Source organism: Ammospiza caudacuta, chromosome 6 (assembly GCF_027887145.1).
Source record: "Ammospiza caudacuta isolate bAmmCau1 chromosome 6, bAmmCau1.pri, whole genome shotgun sequence".
Lineage (NCBI taxonomy): Eukaryota > Metazoa > Chordata > Aves > Passeriformes > Passerellidae > Ammospiza > Ammospiza caudacuta.
This window is the reverse complement of record NC_080598.1, coordinates 25,629,933-25,649,462: the sequence shown is the minus strand read 5'-3', so window position 1 is coordinate 25,649,462 and position 19,530 is coordinate 25,629,933. Positions and strand designations below refer to the sequence as shown.

The 19,530-nt window shown below is 49.5% G+C and overlaps 1 protein-coding gene across 1 annotated transcript in view; it reads left to right on the top strand.

The window, feature by feature from the left end:
- Positions 1-298: 298 nt before the first annotated feature.
- ALX4 (ALX homeobox 4) overlaps positions 299-19,530 on the top strand; it is a 37,908-nt gene continuing 18,676 nt past the window's right edge. The window contains exon 1 of the mRNA XM_058807637.1: positions 299-695. Coding sequence (XP_058663620.1) covers positions 299-695 — 397 coding nt within the window. The remainder of the gene's footprint in view (positions 696-19,530) is intronic.

Genomic DNA, 19,530 nt, shown 5'->3' with positions numbered 1-19,530 from the left:
TTTTCCTATGTGGTGGGGGGGAAAGAGCAGAGAAGAGCCTCTTTAGAATGTAGTTTGGAGGGAGACACGGAGGGCAAGCTTATATGAGAGAGGGAGGGAGCGAAAGAAAAGGACCCCTTTTACTGTGCGAGAACTTAAGGGGGTTTGGAGATCTGGTCAGCTTTCACAAACATCTGAATCCTCTTAGAGCTCCCCGGCCCAGCTGTGAGTGTGTGTCTATGCGAGAGGGAGAGAGAAAGAGTGGCTCCTGGTGCCCCTCCAAGCGCATTAAGGACACTCGGGCCTTTTAATTTTAGGAATGAATGCTGATACTTGTGTTTCTTATTGTGATCCGGCTGCCATGGATTCCTACTACAACGCAGCCTCCCAGGACACAGAAGGCTCCTCGCCTTTTAGGGCATTTCAAGCAAGTGACAAGTTCAGCCCTACTTTCCTGGCCAGCAAAGGACAAGGCTTTGGTGACAGCGGCACTAAGTGCCGGAGCCGCTACAGCCAGCAGGAATGTCAGTCCCTGGATGGCAGCGTGCAGGCTCCCGGCTCCGCCGGCTCCCCGGCCTCCTTTAACAAATACCCTCCGCAGCAGCAGCCGCCGCACCTCTATATGCAGCGAGGCCCCTGCAAAACCCCCCCGGACAGCAACATCAAGCTGCAGGAGAGCAGCGGCCACAACGGAGCCCTGCAGGTCCCTTGTTACGGTGAGTCCTTGGCGTGCGGCGGGGGAACCGCTGCAGGCGAGAGCGGAGAGAGGCTCCCGGGCCTGGGAAGCACCTCCCGGGAATGCGGGGGGCGGCTGCCCGGCAGGACGAACCTTCGCGGGGTCAGGGAGACCTTGCCCGGCGGCTCCGGCTCCCGCAGCGGGGGCCGCCGTGCCCCGCGAGTATCCTCGTTCCCAGCCGGCTCTGGAGCCCGCGATGCCCGCGGGAAGCGCCCTTTCCCCGGGGCCCGCTTAGCCGCGATCTTAATCGCAGTTTGGGGTGGCAGGCGATGCGCTCCCGTTAGCTCTTGTACAACGCGGGGAACTCAGCGGAAAGCGGGACAGAGAGAGAAAGAGCGGAGCGCCGGGCTGTGCAATGTGCTCTCCGCGGGGACCGTTTTCCGCAGAAAGAATTTCTGGAAAATTTCGCCGAAATGATAATTTTTGCGGTGACGGCCTCTCCTGTCTCTCACTTTCTCCCCTAATTGCCACTCCCCTATTGATTTCTGCCCGGCTGCAGATAACCCCTCGCATCCACTCCGCGGGTCATTAGCTGCAATTAAGACACTCCCTCGCGCTGGCGCTCGGCAGTGCAGCCGGGAACGGGGGCGCTTCTCATGTCGTTTCCGACCGTGCCTTTTAAAGGTTTTTTCGGGAGGTTTCCGCTGTATCGGGGAAAAGCAAAACAAACAAACAGCTCCCCCTTAAAACAAACAGAAAAATTCAACAATGAAACAAATAAACTCGCTAAGTTTTCCTCAGAAGAGAAGGTGGAAATAAAAGCTCTTTCTTTCCCTCCCGGTGATCTCTCTGTGGGCAGAGAGGCTGTCCCGGCCTAGATTCAGAGCGCGTCTCCGCTGACGGAGTCCCATTCTCGATGCGTTAGTCCCAAAGGCAAGGACATCTATAGGACTGCGTCTCCAGGGACACCCTAAGACGGACAGTGACTACGGACTGGGGGCACGGAGGAGGTGGAAGAGGTCCGGGTCAGGCAGCAATCCCACTTCTAGGCTGCCGCCGTCATTTTAGCACCCTTTGCTCTATTTACCCTTTTCCTCCATCTCTAGACTTAAAAGAGGGTAGAGGCGCCCCACTTACTTCTGCCTGTCTCTCAAACCGCGGCTTGCCAGGTCGCCTTCCGGCGCCATCTCTCGCCCCGGACTTGCAGCTGAGGCGTCCCCGGATCCAGCTCCACAGCCCCAGCTCCCCCGTGCACAGGCGACTCCCCTTCACAGAAAAGGACATTAGGTCCTCTCCACACAGCCGTGCTGGGGGCCGCAGGCACAGCCCAGCTCCGCTCCTTCTCGCTGCTGGTGGCGCAGCCATCCTCCCGCGGGTGATGCCTCCTCACCGGGCCGCGCACCGCCGTCAGGGCTCTATTTGAGGGCTACTTACGCTCATTCGCTGACCAGAGCTGACCCTCTCTTACGCTCCCTCTCTTCCCCTGCCCTTTCCCCATGGGCGGACAATCCCCGCCAGCGCCAGGCCCGCTCCGCATCCGCGGAGGCCTTCTGGGGCCAGCCCGGGCTCCGCGGGGAAGGAGACACGGGGGGTTGAGGCCCGTGCAGGAGATAACCGCTCCCCGCTCCTTCTGGGAATGGGATGGAAGGTCAGTCCCCCGTGCCTTCCCCGCTGCCCCGACATCCTCTCTCTGCTAACCGGCTCTCTTGTTTTGTAGGTTGCAAGGCCTAGGGCGCCCTGTGATGACACATTAAAACCCCCCGGTAGAATGACACGAGTTTATTGCCTTCCTAACCCCGCCGGGGTTCCCCTGATTTATTTTCAAGCGAGGGTCGGGGTTCTCCTTCAGTGGGAGCCCCGCAGCGGAGGCGGGTGGCCCGGCCCGGCCCGCGCTCGTTGTGAGCCCCTTGTGATGTGGCTGGGGCCGGTGGGCTGTAATGAGAGACACATGGTTCGGCAAGGATAATTAATAGCAATAGCGATAATAATAGTGCTTAATGGCTGAAGGGAGAGACTCGCTAATAACAGACAGATCGGGGTTTCGCAGAGCGACTGCAACATCCATAGGCGCCTCTTCCCAAACCGCGAGACCACCACGCCGGGCGCAGGAGCTGTGCCCGAGGAGCCCCCTCGAGGGCTGCAGGGACGGGCAAACCTCGGAGTCGGGGCAGATCCCCCGGCGCGGTGAGCCCGGGGAGGCGAAAGCCGCGCTCGGTCTCCGCAGCGGGCACCGGCGCAGTCAGCAGAGCATCCGCGGCGCTCCCGGCGGTGAGGAGAGCTGCCCGGAGAGGTTCCCTCGGGAAGCCGGGGACAGGCGACTGTCCCACTGCTTCCCGCCGACGCCCGCCGCAGCTGCGATGCTGGTTCTGCCGTGCGCGGTGCGCCGAGGGGAAGGAGCCGCTGGCTCCCCGCGTCCCCTGCTCTCCGGGCCTGAGCAGGATGCTGGGCTGGTGGGCGCTGTGACTGTAAACCCCTCCATTTCAAAAACAACAAAACCCCAAAATAAGAGGAAAGAAACCCCAACCAAGCAAACAGAAACCGAGGCCAGCCAGCAGCAGGCTCTCCTGCCCGGCGATAGCCGGGCTGCCGGCTCCCCCCGCGCCCATCTTTGCCGTGGGCCCTTCGCCCGGGCCGGTCCCTCCTGGGGTGCTGCTCCCCGCACGGCCGCCCCGCAGCCCTCGCCCTTCCCCCGGTGGCTCTGGAGGCCCGGGAGAGCCCGGAGCCGAGCGGGCTGGGGCACGGCGGGCACGGCGCACACTCCGCTTGCTGCAGGGACAGGGTGTCCCCTCCTTTTTTTAGTTGTTTAATTTAATTTTATTTCTTTAATAAACAAGTCTTTTTGAGTTATAAAAAGCCCGAGCCTGCCATCTATTGCTCTCGGCTTCTATTTCTAGATCTAAGACCTTCCACTGCATTGTACGGATAAATATAGGTCAGGGAGAGTGGCGGCCGTAAATACACGGAGGACACGGATGGCAATGGTCGGAGCTCTTCCAGCCCGGCTTCTGGCAGGGACAGCGGCACCGGCGGCCCTGGCTCTCGGCCGGGCTCCCCGCAGCCCCTCGCAGTGGCGGCTGCCAGCCTGTCCCTATGGGGCTCCGGGCACGGCTCCTTCGGTGCCGATCCCGCTGCCCCTGCCCTGCGACGGGCCGGCAGCCTCGCCCTGCTCACCCCGCGTTCCCTGCCTCCAGCAGGGGTACGGGCTGTTTCACAAACCGCCACGGACAGTGAAAGCCGAATTCTTTAAAAAAAAGTCACAGAATGAGAGAATCTTCAAGGTTGGAAGAGACCTTCAATATCATCTAGTCTTGAGAACAGGTTATATATCTTGGCTTAGGAGGGCAAAAGCTTTCAGATGATTTATGCGCTCTAGTAATCTGACTTGATATTTCTACTGCATGGAGTTGAAGTAAGTTATATTTCTTGAAACATGTGTATTCACATACCCCTGTACACAAAGAAATGTATACGTATATTGCTGTCTAGAAATTCCGGCTGGAGCAAAATCTTTTCGGGAGTGAAGGCCAGCGTGATGGGGATGTTTGCTCAAAGGAAACAGGAGAAAGGAAACGGCTTTCTCTAACGGAGGAAATTCTTTAAGTACCCCGTTATGCAAATAAAGACCATTTTTTTATTTAGCTAGCAAATAAAAAGTGCGGCCGTAAGTGCGTTATTATTAGAAGTACAGAAAGCCACTGCTGTAGGAATCGGAGGCTCGCTGCGTGCTTTTGAAATTGACACTTTTAATGGTTTTCTCCTCCTCCTCCTCGTTCCCCGATGTAACGTAAGCTGCAGGCACGGCAGGAACGAGCTCTCTGGCGGTCCCTGTCCGCCTCCCGCAGGGACCGGCCGCTCGCTGCCGGGGCTCGGGGCTCCCGCAGGGCTCCCCCACCTCGGGGATGCCGCGTCCCCGCTCCGGCATCGGGCCGCTCCGCCAAGGGTCTCCGCAGGAGCGGCTCTGCCAGGAGTGAGGGGGGTGGCGGTCCCTGCCCCGAGCCCGCCGAGAGGCCGGGGTGCAGGGGGCTTGGGGAGGGGTGTCCCGAACTGCCGCGGCCCTTCGGTCCTGCCTCCCCTTCCCTCTTCCCGCGGCTTTGATCTCGGCTCCCGGCTCCTGCCCGGGCTCCTTCGCCGCGGCCGGGGGGCGGGTGGGGTGCGCGGCCTCCCTGCGGCTCTCTCCGCCGGGATGGGGATTTGCCGCTGCCCCCGCAGCTCTCTCCGCCGGGGTGGGGATTTGCCGCTGCCCCCGCAGCTCTCTCCGCCGGGGTGGGGAGATGCCGCTGCCGGGATCCCCGCGGGGAGCAACACGGGATATAAAGGGGAAAGGTGCGCTGGAGGCAGGCACGAGTGGGGAAGCGGGGCAAGGGGACTAGGGGAGACGTGATCCAAGCTGGCATCGGGGAGCAGGAGCCGGCCAGCGGAGCAGGAGGGCGGGAGGCGAGGCGAGCTCCAGGGAGCAGGGCGGCAGAGCCGGCCCTTCCGGGCCGCTGATGTGGGACCGGCTCCCGGCGAGGTTCGGCCGCCGGCTCCCGGCGCGCTGCTGACGCCGCCCTGGCAATAGCCCTCTCTTTTCCACAATAGGGCCACCAGATCTGCCATTCAAGGGTTCCGGCACCCTCCCAGGGAGGGGAGGGAGCTCTCGCCGGGAGTTTGGCTAAGCCTCTGTTTGAACAGACACTCGGAGGTGCGGGATCTCCTCCGCGGAAACCTGCGGGATTTCCTCAGGCAGCCAGACGCCAAGGTAGGGCTCACGTTCCTTACCCCTAGGGCCGCGCAGGAAGGTTTATTCGCGGCTCTTTCCAAAAGGTGTTTTGAGCTTCTCTTGAATCGGACGCTAGAATTGGTAGATCTGGCTGGAGGTTTTTATAGGATTCCTGACCCGAGCTGTTTATAACACTCATGTGTCAAAGGACCGGGAGACTCCCTGCCCCTGTATCCCCGCCGCTCCCTCCTTGCAGGAAGATTTCTTTTCGCACTAAAGCTGTTTATTTTCGACTTGTCCGCTGCTGATTGGAATTAACTCCGCTTTAGCCCTACACTTGAGCAGCGCACGCCTGTAAACCCAGCAGGACCTTACCAGCAAGAAGAAGGTGCGGAAAGAGAGAGAAAGAGTCTTAAAACTTTTACTAGTCTTAACTATTTTGAAAGAAACACAGAGCGAAGTAGACGAGAAAAATACTGATGTAGAGAGAGATTTGGAGATGCTTATTTGAGTGAGTTTTTTTCCTAAGGGTTTGGTGTAGGAGTCCTATTAACAATATATGCTGATGCCAGATAGCGCAAATGAGCTCTGTGTGTGTTATCTGGAGCTGCAGGCTGTTTATTTTGTGCAGCCTTTTGAGTGTACATTCAGTGTGGTTGCATGACTAACTGGCTGGAGTGATTCACTGGCTGCTTTATGGGTGACTGCTCAAAACAAGTTGTGAATCAAAAGAGATTTCTTTGGCTGTGGTTTCTAACCTCCCAAGTTAAATGTACCCACGGTTTAAGGGGAGCTAATGTGCAGACTTCAATCCCTCAGATCGTGAGGATTTCTTCATTTTCCAAGCCCTGCGTTCAAAGCCGTGATGAGTTTCCCTTGTAAGAGGGAGGTGATGTCTGAGAGGCTCGGAGCCAAGGTCTGCTGCTAAAGGACATCTCCAGACCTGTCCATTCAGTCACCCTAGTTCCTGGCCCTTTAGCCAGTTTTGCTCCCTGGAGCCCTTAAGATGCTTTATTACTTGTTCAGGGCATTTTTGCAGCTTAGCAATTCTCAAGTTAAAAGTGTGAATGTGTCTTGGGGCAGTAAGAAGTTTTTATTCTCATTTTGCAGTTGGAAAAACTGACACTTGGAGTACCCGAGTGGCTTGTGCAAGGTGAAGCTGTGGCCACTCAGTGGCATCAGTGTGACCTTTGCAGGGCTGTGGCTCAGGCAGAAAGAAGCACTCAGCCAGCTTGAGAAGGAGCCACTGCTGGAGTCAGAAACTCATGGAGTAGAGGTCCCATGTGTGATTTTGTAGGGGCTTTAACTTGTGTTTCTTGACAGCCACGTCCTTATTCTGTGCAAAAAGCTGTAAGCAATCAGTATGTTCTCATATCCTCAGATTTTTCAGTATGTAAAATAGGCTCAACCTGCCAATCCACGTTAATGGTCTAATCTTTAAAAAGTAACTCTTCAGTGTAGGCAACCTATATTGGCCAACACAAGATATGAGTTATGCTTTTCAGAAAATTCTGAGCAATCCCTGCCCCAAAAGTCATATGTTTCTGAGGTACTCCTCCTACACATCTGAAAAAAATCCCATCTCAATTGTTAATCATGTTGGAAAGCACAGGTCTAACATCTTTATGTAGATACATTTTCAAATGGAAAAAAGAGATAGTTGTGGATTAGGATAAGCCTGAGTGGTAATGCAGCTGATATAGGACCACTGTGACTTGAGAAACATTTACTAGGAGATGGATGGAAATATTTCATATTAATAAAATGTCAGAGCAATTAATCGTAGTTACATGTGTCTCAGCAGCCTCAACTTGTAAAGGGAAGTTCATAAGTAAAGGAGGAAAGCTACTTACATACAATCAATAAATGATCTCCACTTTATTTTCTGTGTAAGTTCAGATGATTCGGTGCTATTATACATACTGGTGAATCTGCTTAGCCATATTTTTCATTCATGCTTGTAAATCATCTTCATATTTTGACTGTCACATAAGTAGATACAATGTGAAAGAGCAGTTGTGATTGTCATGATAAAGGTCATTTTTTGGTCAAAGAGAGGGACCAATGAGAAATAAGGTAAATTGATGGAGAGAGGAAGGAGAAGAGATGAATGAGGAGAGGCAGGGCAAGAAGAAGAAGAAGAGAAGGTATCTTGAATGGGTAATAAGCAGTGACAGACTCAGCATTATTATGGAAGGTGGTCTGCAACAGATTTTATGAACTATCTAAGTTCATATCTAAGTATGAACCCACTAGTATAAAATTGTTTATAACTCCCTTGAGAATATCTGTGATTCAACTTTTTGTAGCTGCTGTCTTCAGGTCCCAGCAGGACTTAGTCATGACAAGTCGGTATATCATGAGCTATGGTCTCTCATCTGCACTGACTGAACACTGTTGCATTATCCAAGTCAGTACTAAATGTCTATTTAAGTCTGTTTGTATCTATTTTTTTTTTTAATGAAGATGCAGTTCACATGTTATCCTTTTTACACTTAATCTGCTTATTGGAAACAGATGGTTGAATCAGTATTGTTTCTAAGTATATTATTTATTAGCAAGAACTAATAGGTTCATTAGCTGTAAGGCAGTGGGTGAGCTGGTGGTGCAGCCTGAAAGGTAAGCTGATTTACTCACCAACAGACTGTGCACTGCATGCTGAGTCTGGCTGCAAACTCTGTGGGACTTAACATGGCAGCCACCTCTATTCAGTGGAAGTCTGAAAAATAACCCTGCGAAACCAGAGGGCAGGGGTCAACAGCATCAAGGCCCATCAGAGAAGTGCTATCAATGAGGAATGAGAGTACAAATGCTTTGGGCAGACTGGTGTTGAGGGGAAATAAAATAAATTTTTAAGATCTCGATATAACTCCTATCTGACTGCTGTTCCCCATCTGGGCTCTAGGTGCAAGCACTGCTGCTTAAAAGAAATATCTCGTGTCACATCAGTTCCTCCCTGCAGTGGAAGCAATCCCCTTGGGACTTTGGATAGTGACTGACTGGTTCACTTGGGAGCTGTACATCAGTTTTAGGGTAGGATGCTGCTTCCAAAAAGGGAAATGGGGAACTGTATTCATTCTTTTGATGCAAGAGAGATCAGATAACAAAAGTGCTTGCAGATATCTAATCTATTCAGGAGCAGTGGGAAGTGAAAAGAAATTCATACCAAAATTAAATCAAAGCAAACCAAAGTTGTACAGTATGCAAAGGGAAAGAATGCAATATTGAGAATTTTCCCAGAAAGGGTCAAAACCAATCAGAGAATTACTCTGTTCTGGAACAGTCCTCAGAGAGATCTGAAGCCCCATCTGCAAGACCATGACTCTGCAAGGTGTTGAGAAATGTATGTGACACAGGCCAGAAGTTGTTTTACAAAACAGGGGAAACAGAAAAATATTGCTCAGCCCAAAACTTAGTACAAGACCCGTGCCACGGCAAGGTTTCTGAAAGAAAGGAAAAGCACTTTAAAAATCATACCACAGGCTCACAGCGGTACCTGTCTGCTGGGCATGGAACTGCTCTCAGGCTGTTGGGTCTGCCAGGTGGGGATGGGTCACCTGAGAGACTGGTCCTTTCCAGTGTGTGTGTGTGCACAAGCCCACAGCATCAGGTTTTTCCTGCCCCAGAGATGCCACTCAAGAATTACTGAGTACTGTCAGTGGGAACATGTGGAACATGTCCATTCCCACTGTGAGGGCAGCTGGGAAGGGGAATGGGCAGAGCCTTGCTCTGCAGAGCTTGTTCCCAGAGGGGAGCCCCAGGGCAAACAGTGGGGCAGAGTATGCCTTAGAGCCTGGGCCACAGTGCTGCGCTTCATGAGGCAGGGAGACCTTCTGGAGCACCTCGAGGTTCTTTCCAGCCTTCCCTGGGATGGTGCATGCCCAGACCTCTTCCTGGAGTAGAATCAGGAGCACAGCTGTGGCAAGGACCCATAGGTGAGAGCTGAGGAGCCCTGCACTATAGACATAACCTGGCTTATCAAGATTTGGTCTGAACCTTCATAAGCAGATTGGAGCCAGATATCATTCTGAGCTAGACAGGACATAGCCAAATGCTAGAAGGCAAGAGGAAGAAGAACCTACCTAGATTGGCAGAGGAGCTGCAGACATTTTGTGTTTCTCACATCTCCAGTGAGGACTTCCAAGATAAATAGCCGATGGACCAGACAGTTAGACAGAGTGTGCAGAAGGCCAGAAACACTCCACGAAGCTGTGGGATTTATGGCAGAGCTTACATATTGCATTTCAGCTCTTGAACAGAAGTTGGAAAGCTGCTACTGGACGAGAGGGAAGCTGGTTGCTTTATATATTTATGAGCTCTTGTGCTAGAGAAATGAGTATTTCCATCCAGATCATACCACTTCAAGCTATTAGAAAAAGGGACTTATGAAGGATAGAAAGCAAAGGGGTATTGTCTGCAACATCAAACATGAGCACAGCAGCTCAGTTAACTGTGGCTCTGTTAGCAAGGGGAAATATCCACAGAGAGAGTTGTTATAAATACATGGCTGGTCAGGACAGAGCCTCATAAAAATAAAAAATTCATGAAAGGCCCAAAGTCAGCTCAGGAAAAGCAGGGACCTGTAGCTGTACATGCAAAGTTGGGTGATGCTGGTTTTAAGTTATAGTTGAAGCTCTAATAAATATTTGTGCCTGGGCTTGGATATTAAGCTGGTATCCAGAGAACCCTGCTGTTCCCTTGTGCCTTTTAATTAGTTTGGGTTTGTGGCTGGTTGTCCTGAAAATCCCCTTTTCCTTGGCCTGAGTAGTAAAAATTGGAGTTCTTGGTTGAACAAGCTTTTTCTCCATTTGTCAGCAGTCCACCTCAGAGGGGGGGCAATGGGAATAGCCAAGTAGCAGGAGAGGGGTTTATCACCTGTGTAATTCACAGGCACCACAGGTGCTCATTCAGGTGTTGAATTTAAAGATGTTGTATAGAAATGTTGTATAGGAGATGGGAAAATAAAACAACGTACAACAAGCACTCTTGAGAGCTCATGATCACCAAAACACCCAGAAAAAGAGGTTCTGATGTTTTGCTGTGATGTCTTGAAGTTGTAAAGTCTTTAGTCATGCCATGAGAGAACTGTTTATGAGGAAAATGCAGACAGATAATGGGAAATTACTGCAAGGAGATATGATGCTTTTCTTGCATGTGTTGTATTTTTAAAGTGGGTCCTCAAAGATGGGGAGAAACCCTACTGCAGTTGGTGATGGAAACCAGAGGGGGAGATGATGGGACAGTCCAACATGGGTCTGAGGGAAGGCAAGGCCTGAGGAAAATGTCCTTGCTGGCAAAAAATGCATGCAGCAGACCAGGCTGCTGGGATCCAGGAAATTGCTCAGCATAGCCAAGGTGGGAGATGAACTAACACTGAGCATACACATCACTGGGGCTGAGACCTGGTCAGTCCTGAAAGCACCAGGGCTTTCAGCCTGCAGTGTTTTCCTTCAAAAACACGGCTCATGTGAAAGAAAGAGGTTTGGGCAGTCTGTTGGTGGTGCCTGCCTCAGTGGGCAGGCCCTGAGCTGTCTCTTTGAGTTTCTATGCAGCTTTTTGGACCTCATCAGCTGTCCTGGTTAGAGAAGAAAGCCAGCAAGAGCTTTTCTGTTTGATACATTAACCAGAGGGTGCTTGTGTCTTACCATTACTAGATAACATCTGGGATGTGCCTTACTAGGCTCATTTTGGTTTCCACAGTGAATATCTGGAGGTGAAAATGGCTTTCATGTTAGCACAAGTCCATCAAATCCTGTAGCATGGGTCTGCCATCCCCTGGGTAGAGCAGCCCTCCCTCAGGAGGCCGAGCCAGCAGGCCCTGCACAGGCAGCCATGTGTGGTACAGCTGGCATGTCCTGGTGAGGGGTGAGCCCTTCGACAGGAACCAATGATGATTTATAAACAGGCTGTCATGAGCTCCAGGCTGCCAAGCTAAATGGAACTCAGAGCAAGGTGAACTGCTGAAGAGAGGCATAATATGCACCCTGGGCAAACTCAATGCAGTGCTTCCCCCATGCCAGGGAAGGGAGCACAGAACTGTCAGCCTGTCTGGCCTTGCAGGGCACTGATCCTGCTCCTGGAGGCTCAGCTGAAGGCTTGCCAGGACTACAAAAGCTCCACATGCCCCTTGTGAGAAGAGAAAGCTGCCCTGGCAGTAAAAGGAGAGCAGCCAGGCATTTTCAGGCTGAAGCAGCTTCCATTGAACACAGCTGGGGGTGCCTGTGGGGTCGGAACAGCGCTGACACAAGAGCACAGTCACCAAAGACTAGTTCTGCCAGTGCCTTGTTCAAAGGCTTTTTTTTTGTGCAGATACCTCCCTCAGCAGGGCAGCAACAAAAAACTGAGACTACATCCTTTTTTACCTCCTTCTTCCACAGGGTGCAGGAATGAAAACTCTCCTGTTTCATCCATAGATGTAAGTTTGCAAGAGCAGAGTTCATGAAACTAAGAGGGAGTGTTCCTCAAAAAGACTCCTGGTGTCAAGCCAGGTGTGATTTAAAAAAACAAACCCTCGCTTGGCAGCCTTCTCTGCTTTTTGACTCTTTTCAGATGATTGAGGCAAAAGCCCTCTGGTCATGGAGGGAAAGCATGGAATTTAAAGATGAAATGGTTTATAGGAGATAGGAAAATAAAACAACATATGACAAGTGCTCGTGGGAGCTCATTATCACCAAAACACTCAAAAAAGAGGTTCTGATATTTTGCTGTGATGTCTTGAAGTTATAAAGTCTTTAGTCAAGCCATGAGAGAGTCAGTTTTGAAGAAATTACATATAGATGATGTCAAATTACTACAAGGAGGTGTGATGCTATTCTTGCATGTGTTGTATTTCTGAAGTGGTCCCCAAAGATGGGGAGAAGCCATGCAGAGCAGTGGCTCCTGGGGACCTTACTGTGATTCATTGTCATTGATGTTGTTGGGCCTTTGCCTGAGACAGAATCTGCCAGAAAATATTTGTTGGTAGCTATGGATTTCTTTAGAAAATGACCTGAAGTTTACCCAAAAAGGAACCAAGAGACTATGATAGCAACCAAGCTTCTAAGGGCTGAATTTTTCACCATATTTGGGGACCAAGACACAAAGAGCATGGAACAAGGCAGAGGCTTTGATGCCAAAGTATTTAGACAGGTTTGTCAGATGCTAGTAAAGGCAATAGGAGGTATCCAGCATCCTAAAGATAGTAGGGAGGAGAAGCTTGGCTGGTGCTGAGAGAAGGCATTGAGCCAATTGTGTGCCACCTGGCCTGAGATGCCTCCATTTACACTCCCTGCTCTCCCTGTGCTGCTCCTCAAGGCTTAGGTACCTGCCCCGTGTCAGCATCTGAGAGACTTTAGTGTGTTTTGCACAGCACCAAAACCCCATGAGTGTGCAACTGAATCACACCCCAGACACTCCACAAGAGAGTGACAAAAGGACCAGGATGATCCAGCCCTTTGTCTATTCTGTTGGGTTTTAATGACTTTCAGAGTAAAGGGAAAGCACTGTCTGACCCCAGTTGTCCCTTTCAGACATTAGCCAGGAAACATAGCACAGCCTTTATGAGAAATTCCTAAATCTAGACTTTGTAAGTCTGGCCTATCTGGACTCTGCAAAAATCAAGTGGAACAGCCTAGGTTTTTCTAGAGAAAATCTGATGCAAATATTGTGAATGTTCTCTGATGTATGCTTTTGTGTGTTAATCTGGCTGATTGCACCTCCCACAGGGATGGAGATACTAGGAGCCTGCAGCAGATAAACCATGGTCTGTAGCACTGACCACATACATGCATTAACACGTAAGAGGCCACTGGGTCCTGGCCAAGGAGAAGTTATGAGGGTAACTGAATGGGTCCTGAAAGCCAAGAACGCAGCCAAGGGTGTTGAGTCTGGTAGAAATTAGTTCCCCACTGGGGAAAAACAGGGAATGGCCTCATTTAGCCCACAGATTTTATTAAAACCAAGAACTTTGCTGAGAACTCCTCCTCAGGATTTCAAAAGAAAAGGGAGCAGCAGCTGAAAGCCTGTGGTGACATCTCAGTGGGAGCAAAGTCAATCCAAGCTCTGTGAAAATGTCCCAATAGGAAAATGTGATATGAGTGTGTAAATAGCTACCCTGGTTGCTCTGGCATTTCCTCCCTGTATGCCTGGCATGAAGTAGGTCCATGGCTCTGTGTTCTTCTGGAAGGAGGCTGAGCAGGGCATGTTTGTGCAGGTATCCCTGACAGAGGTGAGCAAAGCAGTTCCCTTTTGTTCAGTCCTATGCCAGAAGTATTAACACAGTGGTGTGAGCATGGGCCCTGAGGACTGCCCAAAGCACATCCCAAAGCATGCCTGGCCCAGGTGGCAGGGGAAAGCAGGGGAGCTGGCAGCATGACAGTGATAGCAGTGTAGCACCATGGTAGAGGTGACCTGCTCCTCACCCTATGGTGCCCTGCCCAAAGGATGTCAGACCACCCCTTCTCCAGGCAGGCAGTCCTGCTCCACAACCTTCAGCTCTCCTGTCCCAGATTTCTCCTGGGGCAAAAACCATTAAACAAAAAGAGAGTACACAGGCTTCCAGACTCTCCCTGCCTGGTAATAATCTATGAAGGTTCCTACTGTAGCATCCAAACACCACAGTCCATCAGTTGACAGGAGATGAAGTGACGTTTAATTTTCTGTTTGTTAGATCATGTTCTTGACAAAGTTAAAAACTAATGTAGTCCACAGTGCACTGCAGTTTGAAGCAAATTTGACTGTATAGCAGTTTATAAGCCTAGCTTCATAAGCTCAGGAGATGCCAGTGGCAAGAACAATGTGGTTTAAGCCAAGTCAGGAAGCTGCATCTTTGCTTTGGAAAACGGGGGCCAGAAGCAGCAAATACTCAGAGGGTCCCTGATGCCAGGCAAATCTCTCATTACCAGCAGGCACTGCCCAGGGCTGTGCTCCCTTCTTTGGGATGGAGAGTTTCCTCTAGCACTAAAACCTTGGCTCTAAAACCCTGGCTTCTTGGAAGCTACATACCCATAACTGTGTTTGCTGAGGGGGTTTTGGAGTTTGGAGTCCTATTATTTACATCCAACTGTATATTTTCTCCTGAGAGCCCTATAAACCAAATGAATTGCAGAAGAAATCACACATTCCCACACAGGCATGTTTTCTCCTCATGAATCCAAAAAACCATGACCCAAATGTACTGTGAGATAGTAAATCTGAGAAGGCAGTGTGTGGGAAGCCTAGCCTGAGATGAGAAGGAAGGAGAAAGCAGCCCACTGCAGCCCCCAGCATCTTTCCATGCAAGCACACTGAGCCTATGAGCTGGAGATGCTTCGGGGAAACAGAGGCCAGTTGGTGCTTAGTGGCCCCACTAATTCCAGGAGCCCTCAGACACTGGAAACAGAAGTTTTTTATCTATTCTTCCTAAATTTTAATCTTTCCAGACCCTTGCAGACAGGCTTGCTTCTGAAGAGAAAAGAAAGAGCTGGTGAAAAGGGATCTTGCTCTCATCTAGAAAACTGAAAGAGCACGTACCTTTCCAACCAGTGCTTTCCAGGTGTATTGATTCCAGCCCATGTTTTCTGATTGTGTATTTTATTCTCCTCTCTAGGCCATCCTGTCTGTAGTCACTCTTTCCATCTGCTTTTAATACCTCTTGCTGCTTCCCACCCTGCTAGAAAAGGCAGCTTCTAAGTACTGAAGCTCTGCTTGTGGCACCAGCATCATGATGTCTCTAGGCAGAGACTTTCTGAGTTGTGGTCCATGTCAGCACACAGCCACCTTTATGGAGATGAGGTATCTCCCAAAATAAGGGCTCCCCTAAGGAAGTATTTTGGGAGACAGGGAGCAGGAGGGATGAACACCCTGTGTGTTTTATTTGCAAATTGTGAGCAAGATGTGAGTTTTTGAGGTCTGTCTGGGACACAGGATTGTTGTTGGGATGATGATTGTGAGTAATCTTTGGTCAGCAGATTGTGTGTGTGTGGGTGAGCTGGTGCAAGGAGCAGGCAGCTGAAAGGGCTTCTGTGGTGGTGAGTGGAAGGTGGACACAAAGGATGAGCCCTTGTTCCCTGATTGGATGAGCACCTCTGGCAGAAGCAGGTTTCTGGGACAAACATTCCTTTTCACAAGTTCCTAAAGACAATTTCTGTAAATATTTGGTAATGTTTACTTCACATTTGTAGTCAGTCATGTCAATACAATCCCATTCTGGAATGCTAACTGGAAGCAAACACAAAAGTGGGCATGAACTTAGCTGTCTAATTTAGGCTGATTTTCATGGTCATTATCCTTCATGTAATCATCCAGTTTGGTTGAGAACTAGTGGTGCTCCAGGAGTTCCTTTCCTTCCAAGGGTCATGATTTTTTTGTTTTCTGTTAGGAAAATGTGTTACCAGAGTCACTGTTGTTTGTGTCTACTGCCTGACACTTCATACCACAATCCTGCATCCAGTTTCTTCTAACTTAATCAAAATTTAACAATCTTGCCTAAAAGCTCCCACAGCAGTTGTTTGCCTCTGGCTGTTTTTATAATACTTTTTTTTTTAAAGTTCTTCGAATCAGTTAAGACATTTCCGAGAATGTAAATAAAACTAAGCACATTTTTGTTTTCTCCATGTCAGGAAGAATCCAATGATGACTTTTTTCCTAAGTTCTGCCGCACTGTGCTGTGGAGCCAGATCATCAGATTTACAGTGGAGCTGGGCTTTGGGTAGGAAAAGTGCTTTATGCCTTTCCTCTGAAAGATTATCCAACAACTAGCCACAAGGAGTTGTGGTTTGAACTGTCTCAGTAGTGACACCTTTGATTTTCACACCTAAAGACACTGCAGATTTCTCATGTTTTAGGAAGTGTTTTCAGCCAGGTCTGAACTTACTCTTATTGCAGTGGCCATTTACCCTGGTAGCTGGTCCAGCCTTGCTTGGACCCAGGCAATGAAGGGGAGCAAAGGCTGGGAGGAGGATAAGGAATTTTGATGTGGCAGAAAATTGTTCTGAAGGAGTGTGCTGGATTGAATGGGGGTTTAGATCTACTTGACCAGGATGCAAAGGTAGTGCATGATTCAGGGCATCTGAGAGGCGCAGGACCTTCACCTCCAGGCTGCAAAAATATTAGACAGTGCTTAGTACTTTTTAAAACTCAGGCTTAGATAGAGTGTGTGTTGTGTTCTCTGTCTCACTTTGCCATCCACACAACACAAGAAATAGCAGTGCCTCAGCTCTCGGGGCTTGCTGTGACTCGGGCATCGCTGTGGGACTCTCTGGCACAGCTCTGTGGATGCTGTGGAGAGCCCAGGTGACACTGCTGAACAGGGTGTGGGTGCCAGGCAGTAAATAATGATCACCTTCCAACACTGGATGATGATGAGAAAACTGAGAAGTGTTCACCATAGAGAGGGGTGCAGTGTCTGTGATCCAAAGACCCAGAAAGCAAGAAGTGTTTAGCTGGAGAGTATGTGCAGGATGGGCAGTCACTATGAGGATGCAGCTCACCAGGGATAGTCTGGGAAAATAACTGACTCTCAGAGATGGAGTAGAAAGTAAAGGTCAAATGCTCTTGGCTCATGCAAACCTACTTCTGTTTTTTTTTTATTGTTTTGGGTTTTTTTTAATTTCATTTTTCCCCCCTGGTGACAATTATATGTGTTGCAAGGTGAAGTAGTTCTCAAGTGAAATGAAATCCCTTTCTCTGACCTCAGAGTGCATAGCTCTCTGAATTACTTGACAAGCACAGTTTACCCTTTGAGCAATTAATGACTCCCCTTTCACAAGTAAGAGCACACTTTTGTGGATGTTTTCCTTGCTCAGTACTACTTAATGGGGTTTTTTTCCTTAATAACTGTCATTTGACCTGCATCTTGGGTTCAATCCCCATATGGGCCATTCACGTCAAACTTGGACTCAATGACCCTTGTGGGTCCCTTCTAACTCAGAATAATCTGAGAGTCTGTGAATGTTGCTATTTTCAGCTCAAAATTAAAAATGTAAGTTGCTGATTGTGAATACTATTTGTTGTTCATTTACTAGAGGAATCTTAGGCACATACATTTCATTTCCTCTTGGTGCCTCATTATCAATAAACCTTTGCCTCACTGCTTCTGTAAATGATTTTCATCCTTTTCCTTTGGGAACCATGTGTTTGGGCTCTTGCACAAGTGTCTCATGAGAGTAATTGGTCAAGTCATGGAGTATCAATTTTACTCCTTGATGAATTTTCAAAAGTTCATTAAAGGAGGATTATTGAACAATACATAAGTATTTTTTCGGATGAGGAAAGCATTGCACTTAAACCATGATGCAAGCAGGGTTTCCCAGAATTTTACCAAGTACAGTAGCTTGTGTCAACTATTGGAATAATTCAAAATAATGCACTTAGATTATCCTGACTCCCTAGTAAACATATACCTTCTCTCTTCTAGGTTATGAAGGATGTGGAGCTAGAGCCCCAGAGAAGTCCTAAGTTGGTATATATGTTTCAGAGCTTATGGCAAATGAGGAAGAGTTTCAGATACTTTTTCCTCACTCCTCACAGCCCCAGCAGAAAAAACAGTGACGTGCAAGAGCATAGCACTCATCACTAATGGTGGTCTCCCATCAGATGCTGCAGCGGTGTTGGCAGCTCATGGCAAACACCAGTGGTGGACACAGACCCAGAGCCTGACTGAGGCACGGGAGAATTGTTTGCTGCAGAGGCTGGAGGGAACCTACAGAGGCCAAGGGTTTATTAAACTTCAGTTTGACTGGAGTTGAAATATGTGCCTCTAGAGCAGGGCAGCAGAGGTTCACGGAGTCCTTGCTGCAGACATTTTATGACAGTCTTTGGGGATACATATAAGAAGACTAGGGCATTCTGAGTAATTTAAAAAAATATTTGTTTAGACTGTGTCAGGGTCAAGTGGAGTTTCCAAGCAAGCCAGTCTTAGATGGATTTTTCTGTCTTTGCCCTTTCTCCACAGCTATGGTGTAGACACATTGGGGTTCATGGCTAGGCCACACAGTGCAGCCATGTGTCCTCAATACCTCAAAACAACTCTCAAGCTCAGATAGACTTTGATGTCATTATGTACCCCCTGCACTGCACGTGGGCTCATGGAGACCAGGGATGAGAGTCCCTGGTACCAGTCATTGCTGCTGCCACCTTCACATCATGTCAGGAGTCTGGGCTTTCCCACCCCAGTTGGCATCAGCATCTCCTCTGCAGGAAACTCCTGTGAGGCTGCAGTACTGCCCCCACCTCATGGTGAGGATGTAAAGCTCAGGGGAAACAACTTGCTGCTCTCAGGTACTTTTTTGGATCGGTTATTGCGTCTTGCTGTTGGTTATTGTGTCTCGCTTCTTGGCTGGCAAGTTCCCAGTTTGACTGTGCTGCTTGTTACTTCACTTTGGGATTTTGCTGCCCTACTACTCTCTGCCAGTAAAAGCTGATGCCAGTCTGTTGCCCAGGCCCAGTGATGGTGAATTAGTGGGTTTGGTAGCCAGAAACCTCATTTCTTTCTGGAATGCTTCTAAAAGCGTAGTGCTCATAGGAATTTTCCCAGACCTGGCTAGCCTTGAGTTTTGCAATGTGCAGCTGGAATGGAATTAAATTATAGATGTTCTTCCAAGAACAGGCAGGTTTAGGGAGGGCTGAAAGTTTTTTTTTTCCTTGTCTGGGCCTTTCTTTACTAATCAGCTGCATAAAGCTAAAGAACAACAGAACTGCTTTGCTAAGAAATCTTGCCCAAACTTTGTCTCAATGTTTAAACTCAACCCTTTCTGTGGTTCTGTGAGGTTCAGCCAACTTTGGTTGTTTTCTGCTTTTACTCCAGCTTTCTATCACTCCTGTTTTCCAGTTTCCAAGTGTAATTGGTAGCACTCAAATCCCCCTGAGTTGTATTGTACTTGGGTTCCAGTGGGGTTGCCACAGCACCTCATCCAGACTCAGCAGTCCCCAGGTCTTCTCCGTGGGGGCACCTGAGGGCCCAAACTGACAAGCACAAGGAGCACCATGGGAGCAGTGTTGGAGAGATTTCTTTGGGCTTGCCTGACTGCCCATCTGAAGTACATAACACTGGACTTTAGCACAAGGGTAGGCCAGGGACACACATGTGCTGCAGTGCCTTGCTGGACTAGGGCCACAGGCTGGCTGCTTCAGCCTGGCACAGCCTGCTGGACCCTGCCCTGGCCAGGATCCACAAGCCACTGAAGTTCATCTGCCATTAATCTGAACCAGGACTTCATAA